General features: G+C 53.4%; 5 protein-coding genes across 5 annotated transcripts; 2 read left to right on the top strand and 3 right to left on the bottom strand.

Annotated features, from left to right (window-relative positions):
- Positions 1-553: 553 nt before the first annotated feature.
- Positions 554-2,828, bottom strand: P152DRAFT_392711 (uncharacterized protein; the record flags this gene model as incomplete). The annotated part of the gene is made up of 3 exons (XM_033676160.1): positions 554-1,933; positions 1,982-2,348; positions 2,398-2,828. 3 exons carry the CDS (start codon positions 2,826-2,828, stop codon positions 554-556), a joined length of 2,178 nt encoding a protein of 725 aa, XP_033535890.1.
- Positions 2,829-3,880: 1,052 nt separating this feature from the next.
- P152DRAFT_456490 (mitochondrial carrier) lies at positions 3,881-5,645 on the bottom strand. Its single transcript, XM_033679019.1, has 7 exons — positions 5,140-5,645; positions 5,062-5,084; positions 4,994-5,004; positions 4,914-4,943; positions 4,781-4,864; positions 4,675-4,731; positions 3,881-4,621 (listed from the first exon to the last, which is right to left on the bottom strand). The coding sequence occupies exons 1-7, from the start codon at positions 5,183-5,185 to the stop codon at positions 3,973-3,975; spliced, it is 900 nt and encodes a 299-aa protein (XP_033535891.1). The 5' UTR covers positions 5,186-5,645; the 3' UTR covers positions 3,881-3,972.
- Positions 5,646-5,693: 48 nt separating this feature from the next.
- Positions 5,694-8,049, top strand: P152DRAFT_265647 (uncharacterized protein). Its single transcript, XM_033674828.1, has 4 exons — positions 5,694-5,979; positions 6,038-7,756; positions 7,814-7,904; positions 7,953-8,049. Exons 1-3 carry the CDS (start codon positions 5,935-5,937, stop codon positions 7,820-7,822), a joined length of 1,773 nt encoding a protein of 590 aa, XP_033535892.1. The 5' UTR covers positions 5,694-5,934; the 3' UTR covers positions 7,823-7,904; positions 7,953-8,049.
- Positions 8,050-12,466: 4,417 nt separating this feature from the next.
- P152DRAFT_456493 (uncharacterized protein) lies at positions 12,467-15,266 on the top strand. Its single transcript, XM_033679020.1, has 2 exons — positions 12,467-13,782; positions 14,080-15,266. Exons 1-2 carry the CDS (start codon positions 12,909-12,911, stop codon positions 14,784-14,786), a joined length of 1,581 nt encoding a protein of 526 aa, XP_033535893.1. The 5' UTR covers positions 12,467-12,908; the 3' UTR covers positions 14,787-15,266.
- Positions 14,828-16,534, bottom strand: P152DRAFT_472038 (GPI transamidase component PIG-S; the record flags this gene model as incomplete). Its single annotated transcript, XM_033681123.1, has 2 exons — positions 14,828-16,249; positions 16,307-16,534. 2 exons carry the CDS (start codon positions 16,532-16,534, stop codon positions 14,828-14,830), a joined length of 1,650 nt encoding a protein of 549 aa, XP_033535894.1.
- Positions 16,535-16,643: the final 109 nt, after the last annotated feature.

Genomic DNA, 16,643 nt, shown 5'->3' on the forward strand with positions numbered 1-16,643 from the left:
TTACTGTCATGAAGACGGTCCATGGCACTTCGGCTGGAGAACACCAACCTGCGTCTCCGGTTGCTTCGAGAATGGCTACCCACGTCCCTCGATCGTTCGCGTCATCTCACCTGAGCAGGATTATGGGATGGCCCGTATACAGCGCGGTTGCAGATAAATTGGATAGGAATATGCCGGAGCGCAATTTTCTGCCCTGATATGTTGTTTCGAAGTCCTGGGAGGAATGTCAGATAAATCGATTGTTTGCCTGAGGCATGAATCCAGCTTCACCATAACCCCTTTTGATCACAGCACGGCGCTCCACTCTCCAGATCTGTACAATGTTTTCCCAGGGGCTTTGCGATAGGAATGATTTCCATCTGTATGTATACGACACGCTGCGTAACGGTAGCAATTATCATTATATGGTATATCTCGAGACACGCTCTATTGCCGTCTTTGGAGCGAATGTCGCTCCAGTAGATGGAAATCCCCTAAAAGGTTCGAAGCATAGCGAAAAAGATTCCGCTCCGGTGCTAAAACATTGCCAATTTCCATCTTGTCACCCCCCCACCTACCATCCACCAAATAGTCCATCAAAAAAGCCGCCGATGAATCCCCAGAGTCCTCCCCTAGAAGTAGATGTTGGCTGGCTTGGAGTGGGGACTATAATTTTCGTAGGCTCTGGTGCGAGCGACGTCGTATCCACTAGGACAGTAGAAATTGGCGTACTCCCTGGGAGAGATGGTGACGACGGAGCGAAGCTGGTGGGTGCGGACGATCCAAGGCCCGAAGACCCGCTAGGACTAGGTGAGGACGGTGAAAGGATGCTCGACGAAGAGTTTGTGTAGCTTGGTGATGATACTGGAGGATTTGGCGACGATGCAGGCGGTTGCCCAGACGGTTGCCCAGACGGCTGTCCAGATGGTCGCCCAGTCGGTTGTCCAGATGCGGATGACCCCGGTGGTCCAGGCTGTCCAGCTCGACACAATTTGCCCGTATCAAGGTCGGAGGTCCAACTCTCACTCCCAACACCCTCCATAACATACAAGCTCTCGCTCGGGTCGTACCGCCTCTTCACATTCCGGAGCGTCGGATAATTGCTCTCGCCAAAGAAATCTTTCTGCCACGTCGACAGGAACGCGTTCGCCTCGTGCATGTACGCGCCAGTGTTGGGTTCCCATTTCTGCCACTCGGGCTCCGTGTTCTCGTTGATCCACGCTGCGCACTCCTTGAGCTTCTTGCTCGGGACCAGCTCGCCCGGGCTGACGATCGCCGTGTTCGCGACCGCGTGGATGTACGTCTGGCGCCACGCGGGATTCAGGCCGCCGCGACGCTCGCGGGGGACGTTTGCGGGCCCTTTGCCGGAGACCATCGTTAGGACGATGACGGCGCCGACGAGGTCGACCTGCGGTTTCGCGATCGCTCGAATCTGGTTCTCGAGTTGTGGGGTGGGGATTTCTAGGCTGGATTTCCGAACCAGACGACCGGACTGCATCGCCTCGTATGCTACAGGCAATTCATTCTCGTGTGTCGAAGACCAGGAGTAGTAATCGGGGTATTCCGTACGCGGCGCGTAGGTAATCTTAAGGGTGCTGTTGTATATGGTCGTGAGCTGATCGACCACGGGCTGAACGATGGAGTCCAGGTATGCCGTATCGTGATCGAAGGTGAATAGATCGACGTAGGTGACGGGGCCATGGGCGGTGTCATTCCATCCAGGAACGAACTGCCCGACCAGAAACCCTTGCGCAGAGTAATAGGTTCCTCCAATACCTTTGTCCATCCAAGTCGGCAACTTGCCAGCAATGATTGCTGTTGCCTTCCAAGCAGCAGCGATACTGGAGTTGGTATCCGCGGTTGCTTTGACCATGAGCGAAGAAGTGGTCACTCGAGGCGTGGGATAGGTCTTGATCACATATTCAGTGACAACACCGTAAACACCAGGCCCACCCTGTTCCATGTTAGCAGTCATATCTGGGAACGGCACTGCAAGTCTTACCCCTCGAATTGCGAAGAACAAATCAGTGTTCTTGTGATCGTTGCAGATATAGACTTTTCCGGTAGTCGTCACGACGGTTGCTTGCAGGACGTTGTCGGAAGCCATCCCATGGGAGGAACTGAGAGGGCCATGGCCTCCGCCGCCTAGATGACCACCTAAACCGACTGACGCCGTACCACCACCCACAGTTACGCGCCCGACGCGATGCGCTGCCTGATAGACTTCGCCCCACGTCAGCCCTGTGCCGACGATCATGGCATTGTAGGACTCCTGGTTCCGACCACCGCCACGGGGCGTCCAGGTGGCATCGTAGCGAATGCTTTTGAAATTCCTCGTGATGATAGAGAGGGCGTATGCACCGACGGAACTGTAGAACTACTCAGCATGTGTTCGAAGATCAGAGGTCGTCTACATACCGTCCGTATAAGTCATGTCCCGTGCCCTTGACGACGATGCGGATGTTCCGGTCGGCGGCCCATTTCATGGCCGTTGCGATCTGTTCCTCCGACCATGCATCGACGATGAACCGCGGATATCCTCCGTACGTGCATCCTCGATCTTCCGAGTAACCGGTGCTGTCAGGCGGAATACAGCTGTTGTTGGCCCAGATCGGAAACGCGACGCTCTCCGGTTGAGACCGGTGGAAGTGGGAGTCCGTCCATCCGGATTTGACGGCGGTGCAGTCCACGTTCGAATTCAGGGGGTTGCCAGGCCAGCAGGTTGATGCAGCCGGGGCGGATTTGATCAGGACCCCGTTGATACTCCTATTCAACGCGGCCCAATCTTGCTCGGACGGCCATTGACGATCGTACGGCGTCACCTTGCATTGAGCGACCGCCGCCTTCATCTGTATACCCTGGACCTCTATCTGCTCATCAGGAGCCATCTGCTCCGCGGTCTCGGTGTAGTTCACCTCGCGTCTAAGTTTCCATGATGAAGGAGAGGACGTCGCGAACGCGACCTGAAATAGCAACGAAACAAGAAACAACAACATCTTCTGCATCTTCAACCCTTCACCGGTGTTCGATACGGAAAGATTCAAAAAGTGAGCGGACGGCTCTTCATAGATCCTTAAACGAGCGGAGGATCACGAAGAGGCTTTGTACTGGTACAAACGAGAGACAGTGAAATATTGAACGACACGAATAGAACGGAATGGTAAGCAACCGTAAGAGATGGGCGATCACCTGTCAAATAAGTGGTGTATAGGACGCATATTAACCAACATTGGCTCATCTTAAGCTCTCCTCCCTTGGGAGAACGCTGCACGTCGCTACCGTACTGCTGGGCAGGCGAGCGTCTGGCGGACGAATCTGGATCAAGTGAATACAATCCTAGTATGAGATCCAGGATGTATTGATTATCAGAACCTGCACGCGTTGGTCGACGAGAGAGGTGTGTCCCTGCAGGAATTGATGAAGTTTAGATGGGCTGGCATTTCAGCCATGTGGCCGAGATTGGGATACCGCATCTGACAAGGATCAGCATCACCGTTTCGAGTGCATCCCAGGGATTCCCAGTCCTTTCCAGCTGCTGCTGTGCCGCTGTCATTTTAGTCGTATCCGAAGATAAACCAGAGGGTGGATGAGACACGCTCAGGCCCTTCAAGGATACTTTCTTGTTGCTCTTGGCTCGATTCGGAGTTTTTGAAATACCACGCAATATATTTGCGGGAAGAGCCTCTAAAGCTTGATCAATGGGCGGCTTCCGATTCATCGCTGCACGACGATCAGGAGTGGGATCAAAGGATTGCATTGTTGTCCTGTCAGTAGCGATGTGGCGAACATCAAATGAAAGAGTACTTGCATCAATCCCACCGCAGTGGGTCACCGCAACGCAGGATTCATGTGAACGTAGCGGAGAATTGAACGGAAGTAACTGAAATGGCAGAATAATTGCCTTTTGCCGTCTATCTACACAAACAGACAGAATGCTGAACACCGATGATGTCGCCAAGCCGTGCTCTATTCAAATGCCAAAGAAAATCCACCCTACTCCGCGCGAGTCTTTCTGAAGAAGTCCATGACGCCGGTGAAGACCACAAGCAAGATCCCTCCTCCAGGACCAAGTCGAAGGACCTTGGGAAGGAATCCTTTGTAGAGTGCACTGAAACCCTCCTCACGCATGACGACGCCGAGCGATGGCCAGGCCCAGTTGTACTTCATCACACCGCCCGGAACCTTGGGTGTATTCTGGATCCGCGACTTCACGACGTCCATCGGGGTATTCAACATGGTGCCGACCGTACCGCCAATGGAACCGGAGATCAGGTCATTGATCATCTGCTTGCCCTTATCCTTCGACTGCGGCATCAAGGCCCGAACTTGGAAGATACAGCCGAAGTATCCTGAATTCCATAGAACGTGTCTCCACATGGTGCTCTCCAGGCCTTGGTAGAGGGTCAACACTCCTTCTTGGGCGATGATCTTTCGTACGCAATCTATCATGCCGTTGTATTTGGCCGCCTGGGCCTTGTCTTGGAGGCGGATCTTGACGAGTTCGAATGGAACGACGACGAACGACTCGGTCGCACCGGCTGAAGCACCAGTAAGTATAGAGAGGGATTGGTTCATCTGCGGCATTCCGAACACCTTTCGCCAGACTTTGCCCCATTCGTCGTTCGCGGCGAATTTGGTAGCACTGGATTTGGATTAGATAATACATAACAAATCGGGCTGCACTCGGCTTCCTACCGCTTGGGTGCTTCCATCATAATCGGAGCGGAAATGCCTCGATATAATCTCGAAAACCTGCCTGGGTTTAGCTGGGTCCTAAAAGAGTAGATGGCTGCGTTCGTACCCCTCATTCCTGATGATCTTCCTGAAGCAGTCTACCATGCCACTGTATGCTTCTTCTCCGACTTCTTTCCCCGTTTGTATCTGACTATGTATCCGTGAGCGACATCGTGGAGGTTAGGTTGTAGAGAACATACACTCTTGTTTTGACCACATCGAGCGGGTACCTGGTAACATGTTAATTCGGCACGGTGATTGCTGTCAGATGATAGCTTACATAACAAGAATCTATCCATTCATATCATTAGTATGAGTCCCAAAGAACTTGTGATTGTTGGTGCATACCTCAGAAACACCAGCAACCGCACCTGTCAGGGGCTGAGGTTAGACTGTGCGACCATTGCGAAGGATTGCGAAGCTTACCGGCGGCGAACTGGTATATGAATGGCAATGGCTTCTCGGTCGACATGATGGCTGGATGTCTTGATGGCCTGTCTATGTGATATGCGATCTAGAGATACGCCGAGAACAACCAGCGGTCAAGGACTCGGATGGAGGAGAGAAGAAGGGAGGAGAATATAAACGTGGTAGTCTATTGGCCTGAATGAAAGCAGGATACCTTTGCTAACCAACAATCTCGACAAGAAAGCCGAAAAGTGAAGCTTCACGGCAAAGATTTCAACGATTCAATGGCGTCCAGCTACTATCGCGAATGCGCGACTGGAGAAAGTCCAAGCGTTCGTCATGGAATCTGCCGAAGGGTGAGGGAGCTCGGCTGCGTTCCGATTTTGTTGTGGAGTTAGGAGTTTAGGAGAACCCCTGACTCGGGGCACGTGCCCTGGTCAGGAGCCCCAATGGCCAATCGCTTGGAGAAGCGAGATCGGAGATGGAGAGATGCGATAAGATAAGATTTTGGGCTCTCAGTCCAGGTCTCGGATGTTAGGTGTCAAGGCGTTAAGGAGGGAGGGAGGGACATGGAGCCTCTGAGTAAATTAGTAAGGCAGCAATCCAACAAAGACACCAAGGCACCAAGGCACCAATACACGAGCTCTCCACGACGCGTCTGTCCAACGTCACGTCTTTTTGTTGCTCCGACGCGTCCATAGTTTGTCCACAGTTTCAATACCAGCTGGAGAGGCCATGTCCCTCTGCTAACCGCCAGCGCTACTACCACGACACCTACCGATGTAACTGCTATTATCATCCCTCTCGCCTACCATGGCGTCTCGCCAAAGATCTTTCTTTGATCAAGACCGCAAGAAGGTCCGTCGTCCTTCTCCCCCCATCCCGTCTCGATAGTTATACTGACCTCATTCCCAAGGCCCGCACCAATTTCAATCGTGCTCGAAGTGTGAACGATGCGTACTCGAAGCCGATGACCACGGGCCCGAGCAAACCTGCAGGGAATGCCATGCCGATAGCTCCGGCATCACAGACCAAGAGGAAGCTTAAGAACTTCCAGTTCATTCCTGGAGGACCGGCTGGCGAGGCAGGTCTGCCTGAAGACGCGGATAAAGAGAACATGAATCCTTCTGACGACCCTCCGAAACGAGGGAAGGTCGACTATACGAAGCGGACAAGGCTAGATGAACCCGTCGAGCATCCTGTAGATCGGCAACCAGCAGCGGTGACTCGTATTTCCTCGCAGCCGAACAATGCCCTCTTCCCATCGACGCCCGTTCCTCGGCTTCCGTTGTCCGACCTGGTTGGCCAAGATGGAGACGATGATCTAACAGAGGACCGAGATGACTCTCCGGAGGAACACGTTCAATGGAAGCACCATACGCCTGCACGAAGCCGTGGAAAGAAGCGAGCACGAAGTTCGTCCCCGTTGTCGTCCCACCTAGACACTATTCAGGAGCACAGTTCATTCGATATGCAAAGATTGTCCCATACATTGAAGACCCCGCAGGCCGACCCCGCGGCTGATCTGCTGTCCCGCTATGGGATCAATCTAGAGAGCATGGTCACTCCTGATACCGCTGGGAATGTGGCGCATGCTGAAGCGCCTCACCCAGGATCGAGCCCCCGTTCATCCAGCCAAGGAGGCAATGTCAACGGTTTACGTCGTTGGCTCAGCTGCGGCAACCAGTTCCCAGAAAGCCGATCCCCCAAACGAAGACGAGTGGCCGACCCCTCTCGAGACGTGCTCGACCGCCTAGTCGAATCTCCAAGTCGCGCTGCCTTGGCGCATGTCGAGATGCATCGGAACCAACGACAAAAGACGGAGATTGAGACCCTAATAGGGAAGATAACCGATCTTTCCAACGTCCGATATGAGCTGCAGAAACCACCATCAAGCTCGGGTCCGCTACCTGAGACCCGCGTTCCCGAAGTTGAGGCAGAACATGGGAACCGCATTTCAAACACGGCTCCAGAACCTGCTCGAACTAAAGATAGATGTCCCTTTTCGTCCCAAGAAACCCTTGCCGGAGAAGCCGATCCTGCGCCCCAGCTGTTTGATGGTCCCAATCCACCCCTCCCTAAGAATGTCCAAATGACCCCTGTGCGACGTAACTCTCCGAAACAACCAACCTCAAGTTCCACCGACTATGGCTCTTTGGATTTGGACTCCGATGACTACGATATACTTGACGCAATCACAGCGCACTCTACGCAAGCTGCCATTGCTGGATCAAGATCCCAGTTGTCAACTGCTCCAGCAGGGTCACAAACCAATTCTAGGATGAATACCGCTGCTGTGAAATCTGCCAGTCCGCCTCTGGCCAACGGAGAACCCACCCGGACAGACGACGATTACGATTTTGACGATGATCTAGATCTTGACGATCTTGTTCCAGTCGCCGACTTTGTTCAGACCAAACCTTTCCTTCAAACCCAGCAACCGCTTCCACTCCCTACTGTTCAAGTGCAGACAGTCTACCAGGAGACCAGGGCGGCCAAGCCTAATACCCTGAACGAAGACGAGTATGGCGACTTTGACGATGTGGATTTCGACGATCTTGTCCCACTCGATCAGGTCGATGTACAAGGTGCCTCAGCGAAGAATCAGCAACCAGCAGCTGGAAGCGTAGCGAGTGTAGGTTCAAGCCATGTCATCTCAATTTATTGGAAGCAAAACTGAGGAAAGAAAGAGTCAGAATGAGGGTATCATACAGCGATACCGAATATCTAGCGTTGTCGAATCGACTTATGAAAACCGACTGGCCCAAGTGTGTCCGGAGAAGGTATACGAACCCGATGACTAACGTTCTTTCAGCGCTGACGTCGATTAGGTTCTGGTGGTCACTGACGACAAGACAAAGAAGAATCATGTCATCCGTCTGCAACAGTCATGGTACGATAGCACCGTCTCGATCAACAGCCATGTCTCTCTCATTGGGGATTTTGACAACGACAACACCTGCATCGTCGACAATGCCGAGAATTTGTTGATCCTCCATCCGGATTACCTCGTCAGCACCACCCACGTCGCCGATGCATTCAGCTGCCTGCGACGCGCCGTTCTTCAAAGTCGGGTTCGGAGTACCAATCTAACCAATCAATACATCATGTATGGCCACATGATCCACGAACTCCTCCAACGATCCCTGGAAGAGAACAAATGGGACACGGAATGGTTGAGCGCCTGTGTCGAGCTGATGTTGCCGCGCTATCTTGAAGATATTGCAGAAATCAACCTCAGTCTTGAACAAGTTCGAGAGCATCTGCGAAACAAGTATCCCGAATTGCAAACCTGGGCGGCGAAGTTCGTTGGAAATTGGCAGAAGGTATTTTCCCGTCATGTTATCTTGCTATCAACCACTCACCTGTTCGCAGCCTATCTCGTCCGTTGGGGACCGAGGCGGGAAAAAGATTCCATTGGCCATCACAAAGCTTCTTGATGTCGAGGAACACATTTGGTCGCCAAAATATGGTCTTAAAGGCAATGTGGACGCGACGGTCGAGGCCTTCATGGACGACTATGAAGGCCAACGGAGACTAGTTGCTCCTCTAGAACTGAAGACAGGCAGGAAATACGGACATCACAGAGCTCAGACAGCGCTGTACACCCTGCTATTATCTGATCGTTACGGTAAGGTTCCCGATTAAACGTGATTTAAGCATGCTTACGCCGATTCAGATGTGGATACTAAATATGGTCTCTTATATTATCTGGAAGACTCCGAGATGATGCGCATCCCTGCCTTACGCCATGAGCTCATCCATATGATCATCAAGCGCAACGAGATCGCTTGCTATGTCAGCGAGAAGACTTCTCTGCCGCCTATGCTCAATCACAACCGAATGTGCGATAACTGCTACACGCGATCCAGCTGTTTCGCATACCACCGCCTCCTTGAAGATGGGGCCGGGGAGACCCTGGAGCCGAAAGCTAAAGCGGCCTTTGACAAATTCATCCGGTACCTCACCCCGAAACACGCGGAATTCTTCAAGAAGTGGGATGACCTTCTCACCAAGGAGGAGAAGGACTCCTTCCAAGCGCGGGAGCTGTGGACGATGACCAGTAAGGAGCGCGAGAAAATCGGACGGTGCTATGCCCATGTCACCATCCAACCCGGCTCCTTCCAGGCGCTCAGCGACGTATCCAAGATTAATCGCTACGAGTACACGTTGCTTCGGCCAGACGCCAAGCCATCGGCGTCGCAATCGAGTGAAACGGAGCTGGCCGTGGCCGAACCGATTGTCATCTCTGATGAAAAGGGTCATTTTTACCTCGCGAAAGGGTTTGTGAAGCATGCCGATAAACGGAAAATCACCGTGCTCCTGGATCGTCGACTTCATAACGCGAGAGTCAAGCAGCCGGGGTTTGATCCTGACCGAAACCAGTCCTTCTCAGCCTTCATGGATGTCTCAAAGTCGAAATCCCAGCTTAACGATTCTGCGACTCAAGGCAAGGGAGAGCCGGTGCTGTATCGGTTGGATAAAGATGAGTACGCCACCGGCATGGCGACACTAAGGAACAATATTGTCCAGATCATGGACGATGCGGTATTCAAAGCCAGCGACTTGCGGTCCCTCATCATCGATCTACGTGCCCCGACATTCAAGCCGCACTCAAGTCACGTAATAACCTCAACCCAAGGCGCGAGCATGAACGTTGATCAAATCGCTGCAATCGAGAAGGTCATGTCCGCCCAAGAATATGCGCTGGTTCTGGGTATGCCCGGGACGGGAAAGACGACAACGATCGCATATATCATCAAAGCCTTGGTGGCCAAGGGCAAGTCCGTGCTGCTAACCTCGTACACACACACCGCGGTCGATAACATTCTCCTGAAGATTCGCGACGGCGGCTTCAAAATCCTTCGTGTCGGCGTTAAAGCCAAGATCCACCACCAGGTCCAACAGTTCGCGATCCTCGCAGACGAGCAAAAGGCGTCCCTCGAGGAGTTGCAGGACTCGTGGCACTCACCGCCCGTGGTCGCCGCGACGGCCTTGAGCGTCAATAGCCGGTTGTTCAACCAGCGAACTTTCGACTACTGCATTGTCGACGAGGCGTCGCAGATTACGTTGCCGGCATGCGTCGGGCCGATTCGGATGGCGAAGACCTTCATTCTCGTGGGCGATCATCATCAGCTGCCGCCGCTCGTGAAGAACAGAAAGGCGGCTGACGGGGGGTTGGATGTTTCGTTGTTCAAGCACCTTTGCGAAGCACATCCGCAAGCGACGGTCTGTCTGGAACATCAGTACCGCATGTGCGCCGAAATCATGTCGCTGCCGAATAAGCTTATCTACTCCGGCCGTCTGAAATGCGGCAACGATGCGACGACAAACCTCTCGCTTCGGATTCCCTTCCCAGAAGTTCTCTCCAGATATCATTTCCCAGATACCCCCAGCCATAGCGGCCAACCCTTAGCGACGAACCCTAGCCCACCGTGGCTATGCCCAGGAACAAACCCGCGGACCTGCCATCTCGTCAGGCTCTTCCAACCCTCCACGAAAGTATTATTCCTCAACACCGATCCCCTCGGCCCCACCGCCCTCGAGCTCCCCACAACCGGCGACCGTCGCCAGAACCCGTTCGAAGCGCGTCTCTGCAGCCAAATCATCTCCTCCCTCCTGGACGGCGGCGTCCCCCCCTCGGAAATCGGCCTCGTCACCTTCTACCGCGCTCAACTCGCGCTCCTGCGCAGCACCTTTAAAGGCACCTCGTCCGCGCTCGAGATGTCCACCGCCGACAAATTCCAGGGCCGCGACAAAGACGTCGTCATCGTCAGTTTCGTGCGCAGCAACGAGAACGGGCACGTAGGCGAGTTGTTGCTCGATAAGCGACGTGTGAACGTCGCCATCACCCGCGCCAAGTCGAAGCTCGTCCTCGTCGGCAGCAAGAAGACCCTCCTTTCCGCGAAGCGCAGAGCGCCGGTGGAACAGGACGATGGCATGCGTGTGGAGCGAAACGACGGCAGCGAACTGCTTCGCGATCTCGTTCGGCAGTGCGAGGCGAATGGATGGGTGTTTGACTTGCACCCGCAGGCGATCGACGCGCACTCGTACTTGCCCCCTGGATCCGCTTCTACATCGACGCCGGGTGAAAGCCCCGAGAGGTCGCGGCACTCGTCTGCTCCGCGCAGGATGCCAGGGGGTGCAGCGGGCTCTTCTCAGAGGAGGCCGCTGGGGGTGGCGGGAGGCAATATGAATGGGGCACCGATTCGCCGACACGGCGCGCTGAAGGGCGCGGAAAAAGTTGGGGTTGTCGATCAGGATGTTCTTTTGAAGTCCAGGCCACTTGCGAGAGATATTTTTAACGAGATGAATGGGTTTTAGTGGCGTTGCTCCGGTCTTGGTGCTCTGTATGTTGGACCAAGGGGTGGGCCAATGTTGAAGTGCATTAGATTTGGGGTGTTAGCACTGGATAGCCGATGCTGTGGTATCCTGATAACGAATTGGGAATTTTATGATCATGCTGAGAGCCAAACATCTGTAGATAGTGGTTCGTGTTTATATGTCCTTATTGTATACCGATATCATGCGGAATTAAGGTCCACCAGTCCCTCCCGTCCCCAAAATGCGGTTGTGGGCCTGGTAATGCCTCCAGACTGGACTGTCTGCCCAAACGCATGTCACACCATATATCAGGTCCATCACCTCATTTTCAAGTACATACGGCCACATCGACTTGAAATCTGGGCATCCCGTCCGATCTGCCATACATAAGCCGGTCAGAGGCGAAGTAGTACTATGGTGGGTGACCACATGGGAACGTTCGCTGCTGTATGTTTTTGTTTTTAGACTTAAGAGACCTTTTCTTTTGCTGTTGGGACTATTGGCAGAGGCATAAATTCATGTGTGTTGAAAAGCCGCGAAGTTCCAAACCTTGTATGATCCTGCTGCTGGCTCCGAGGTATATGGTACCACACGGGGCGGTTGCTACGGGACTGCTGCGCGCTTCATCCCAAGAAGGTCTCTGGGAGAACGATGAAGTTATATCTAGACATATTAGAACTATCATTAAAGATGATATGCCGTCGGGCTAGGGAAATAGAGAAGTCGTAATAGCATTGTCCACCAGCCTGTGAATGGAAAACAATTCTACCTTCGGGCTGCACCATTGTGATTCTACGTCGTGCTGCAGCGTAAGGAGGACAAGCATCAAGTATGCTATTTGCAATGTGATAATATAATGATTTGCTAATGCGAATGCAAGATGCTAGTACCGTCAAAATACTTGATAACGGTCTCGTTTATCACAACTCGATTCGCTCTCGCGCCATGTCGTCATCCTAAGCTCCCCTCTGACCATGAGCGTGACCTCTAGCTGCGTAACACAAGATGAACACCTCTCCCATCTCAACCACCCGATATTTCCTTTGCAGAAGCTTCTGAAGCTAAGGATCAATCGTCTTCATTCCACCCACGTTGAAAATCGGCGATTGCTTACTCATCCTCGCTATCTGCAGCTCGAATCTGTTATGGTGGTGATTGCGCCACCTGAGAACGAGCGACGCTGTAACTCCGGTCAAGAGTAACTTGAGAGCTCCGAACAGTATTAGTGGTTGCTGCTCCAGTGGACCTTGTGTTACCTAGAGGTAAAGGACAGCCGTTCATTATTCACCTTCCAACCGGCTCAGTTCATAAAACTTTGTGGACTGGAGGTGTGTCACAGGCATAGTGCTCTGAATAGTGAATACATGGCATTAATGACATCCTAACCATTTTATAGACGTCCATTTGCGAAAAATATCTTCGGAATCCGAGGCAAACACAACACAAATCTAATCCCAATAGATATGGCTTCCTCAACAGGCTTTAAGATTCTTAACCTGCCCAGCGAGCTCGTCGTCCACATCCTGAGCTTCCTCGATCCCGAAGAGCTCGTCCAAGCAGCTAAGACCTGCCGACCGATGAACACCATTTCCAAAGACGACACCCTTTGGCTCCGCTTCCTCCGAAGCGACGCCCCCGACCTCGACCTCTCCACACCCACACCCGAAGCGACGTACCGCGACCTCTACCTCTCCCACCTCGGCCACTGGCACATCGCCCGCAACAAGATCTGGATATCCTCCAGCGAGCCGACCGGAAAAGTCCTGCTCTCGCGCTACTCGCGCAGCCGCAATGTGATCGAGGCCTACGGGCTCAGCGCGGAGCAAGGGCCGCACGACGTGGTCTTCTGGCAAGGAAACACGCCCAACGTGATAATGCACAGCTTCAACCCGACCGTGTCGCTGGACGTGAGCACGCCGATTATGAAGTTGGATCCGTGGATGCGGTGGAGGCCGCCGAAGACGCCGCCTGTAATCGCGGAGACGGAGGAGGGGGAGTTGGATCGGACGCAATGGGAGCCGTTTTGGCAGAAGGAGCTGCGCATGGATATCCCGTCGTTGATCGGGGCCGGGGGTACGGTGAACCATACGCTGCTTTTGACAAGTCGGTACCCAACCGATATTATTACGAACGTCTGGCCACCTAATTTGATTCCGGCGCCGAAAGCGCAGCGAGTGCGGGTTTTTAGTCCCTCGAAGTTTAAGGATAAAGGTCACCGGCCGAAGAGACTAGCTGACCTATGCGAAAGTTCGTTCAGAGTCCGGAAATGGGCGGAGTTTGGAGGCAGACGGGATAGGGAGGGTGGAGGCACTTTCTCGTGGTTCCGGAATACTCACGGTATGCGAGTCCGAACATGCATATCGCATGTCATTTGCTAACTGTGACTGCGCACGACTATCGAATCCTATCCCTGCTGAGCGACTGACGCATGAGTCAAGGAGATCTCTAGGAGTGCAAAGCTTGTTGGTCATAGTATACATGGCCATGGAGTCTCCTTTGTGACGTCGCCCATCGCCATTTTTGAATGCGTGCTGGCTTGAAATGTACGTCACAAGCCATGACCGTCGGTCTTGCACTCCCAGCTACGTCACTCAGCAGACGTGGATTTGATATCGAGCGCGGCTTCTGCTACAGGCTCGTTTCCCGCAAATCTCTACTCATCAGTATCGCTCCAGGGGTTCTCCCCGAACAACCGAATCGGCGAAGACGTCCACACCTTCGCAACGATGACTGAAGACACATATCTTCCGACTGCCGCTAAACCGTATCAAGGCGTCTGGGTCGGAGATTACTCCGGCCACGGCTGCGAATTTTTGTTGATTATGCAATGGACGGAGGACGAGCTGGCCGACGGTTCACGCCCGCTGCCGGAGAGGGCGCTGGAGGTCCTCGAAGAGGGCTCGACGATATCGGAAAATGAGGACTGGACAATAACCGAAAATGGGGATTCGACGACATCGGGAAATGAGGACGCGGTCGATGACTCGCCGGAATTTCGCGTTCCCCCTTATCTGGGCTCCGATAGATCTCCCGTTGCCGGCCGCCTGGAAGCGGTGAAGCTCACCGGCGACGCCAATGTGCCGCGCGGCGAGTACACGTTCATCGCCCCGGACATCGGCGAGCACGGGACGATTCGGATTGCGGACGAGGAACTGTTTCAAGGGGCGAGGTTCGTGAAGAGTGTCGGACACATTGCGTCGCATGGATTCCGAGAGGAGAAGTTCGTGGCGTCGCAGCTCATCTTGATCTCAGAAAACTTGCTGGCACAATATTGGGAATGCCTTGGGCATATTAGTCACTATAAACGGGTCGATATTGGGCGGTTCTCGGAGGCCGATTGAGAGAACGGATGAATGCCATGGGAGACTCATCCCGCTGCTCTTTAGGTCGCGATCCAGGCTTTGACTTCCTTCACACTCGCCATAAGCAGTGGAACGGCGACTGGGCCGAGCAGTGGCATGTACACTGCAACCTTGTGTTCATCCGGGAAGTAAACCTGGCCCACCATGCTTCGCTCAAAGAACGCTTTTTCAGCCTCAAACTCTGCTGTTCGAGAGTGCTCCAGTGCCTTGTGGAACCGTCCGGCGCGCAGCTCGTTGCAGGCAGAATCGAGGTGCTTGAGGGTGAGGGTGACGGAATGGAGTACACTATTCGGTATCGCGATGGATTGCAAGGTGTCGGTTAGACGCGCGAGCGAGCCAAGGGTAGAGGATGCGGAGAAGATGAGCGATGCAGCATGGATGCGGGTAAGCGTGGAGATGCGAAGCGGAAGAGAGTGGGGAGACTCGGGCAGGCCTAGCAGCGACAGTAAATGCGATGAAAACGTTGCCATGGCGGATTCTAGGTCGGGCATTGAGAGCATCGATGACCGTGATTCATGACCGTCCTGAGCTGAATGGTCTGTGTTAAGGATGAGTACGCTTCCCCATTGAGGTATAAGCCAGCTTGAGGCACCACTGCCTTCGACCACCAACGGCTGTTTACCCGCTTCGGGCACGTATACAACGAAGTTGATGGTCGGTCCAGCTCCGATACTAGGACTGAGGGGCCATTCAGCGGCATTAATGAACCCACTCAAGTCCTCATTTCGAAGGATCCAGGCGCCCTTTTCTACGTCAAACTGGGGTTCGCGGATTGAGCGTGCCAACGTTGCGTAGAGTTGCACTTGAGTGTCGACCGTGAAATTACTAATGGATGAGAGTGTAGCAAGCAAAGGTGAAATGTACTCCTCCAAAGCTTTCTCGATCTCCCAAGAGGATGGAGTGGCCGTCGGTGTGAAGAGGGAAAAGGTGAGATGGTATGTCGGAGCATACTTGAATGCTCGATTATTGCGACGAGCAATGAGCTCTGCTGACTGCTGTGAGATTGCCTTCCTTTGCATATTCTCAAGAGCAGGCTGAGATGCGAAAAGAGCAGAAAGCATGGTTTGCTCGGCCTCGAAAGTCTTTTGCAATTCATGGGCTATAAATGTAGCCAAGGGGGAGGAGGTAGATGTTGTCGATGGCATTTGGGCCGATGAAAAGTATACCTCGAGTGTCGGCTCATGCTGGAGAAGGACCGCTCGCGGAGAAGCCGCTTCATCTTCAGGTTTCAATCGGAGTATCATTGTCTCACGATTCTCGTCCTGGGTAATCGAAGCCGAGCCAGGGGGTTGCGAGTCTTGGGCGAGTCGGAGATGGTGAGCGGCGAATTCGTTCATGTCATCCAAGTAATGCTGAGTTGTTCGAATCAGGTGTTCGACGTCCGATGCAGGCAGATTAGGAGCCTCCACGGATATGCTGAGAGGGAACACTGGCTTGCAGATCTATTTATCGATTTAGGGTCAACAGTGTCCTTCGATGATCTGGCTATGAAGGATTACCTTGCCGTCTGCCCAGTCGTGCATCTCCCTCAGCGGAAGGCTCGCACGGTATATATTCGTCGTTTTCCACCATGCTGGAAGCCCGAAGAGGATCACAATGGCCCAGAATGACGCGACAACCGCCCTTCGGACATTAATAGAAGATGTGGCTTCTGGAGGAGGCTTCTTCGTTCCGCTTGGGTACGCCTCGGCGGCCGCTAACTTTGAGGATTCCGAGCCCGTCGGCATGACTAGCTGAAGGAAGGATATTTGTTTTGAGGATGGAGAGTTCCACCCACATTCAGGTCCCGTTATCGTTTCCGGAGACGGAGATGTGTCGTTTTGAAGCTTGAACTTT

The sequence above is a fragment of the Eremomyces bilateralis genome, assembly GCF_010015585.1.
Source record: "Eremomyces bilateralis CBS 781.70 unplaced genomic scaffold P152scaffold_5, whole genome shotgun sequence".
Classification (NCBI taxonomy): domain Eukaryota; kingdom Fungi; phylum Ascomycota; class Dothideomycetes; order Eremomycetales; family Eremomycetaceae; genus Eremomyces; species Eremomyces bilateralis.

Excerpts from the sequence above, each read along its gene's own strand:
- P152DRAFT_456490 (XM_033679019.1), bottom strand. The coding sequence starts at position 5,185 with ATGTCGACCGAGAAGCCATTGCCATTCATATACCAGTTCGCCGCCG. Across the intron at positions 5,085-5,139 it reads CATATACCAGTTCGCCGCCG|GTGCGGTTGCTGGTGTTTCT; the intron begins GTAAGCTTCGCA and ends AGCCCCTGACAG. Across the intron at positions 4,622-4,674 it reads ATGATGGAAGCACCCAAGCG|TGCTACCAAATTCGCCGCGA; the intron begins GTAGGAAGCCGA and ends ATCCAAATCCAG.
- P152DRAFT_265647 (XM_033674828.1), top strand. The coding sequence starts at position 5,935 with ATGGCGTCTCGCCAAAGATCTTTCTTTGATCAAGACCGCAAGAAG. Across the intron at positions 5,980-6,037 it reads TTGATCAAGACCGCAAGAAG|GCCCGCACCAATTTCAATCG; the intron begins GTCCGTCGTCCT and ends CTCATTCCCAAG.
- P152DRAFT_456493 (XM_033679020.1), top strand. The coding sequence starts at position 12,909 with ATGGCTTCCTCAACAGGCTTTAAGATTCTTAACCTGCCCAGCGAGCTC. Across the intron at positions 13,783-14,079 it reads GTGGTTCCGGAATACTCACG|GCTCGTTTCCCGCAAATCTC; the intron begins GTATGCGAGTCC and ends CTTCTGCTACAG.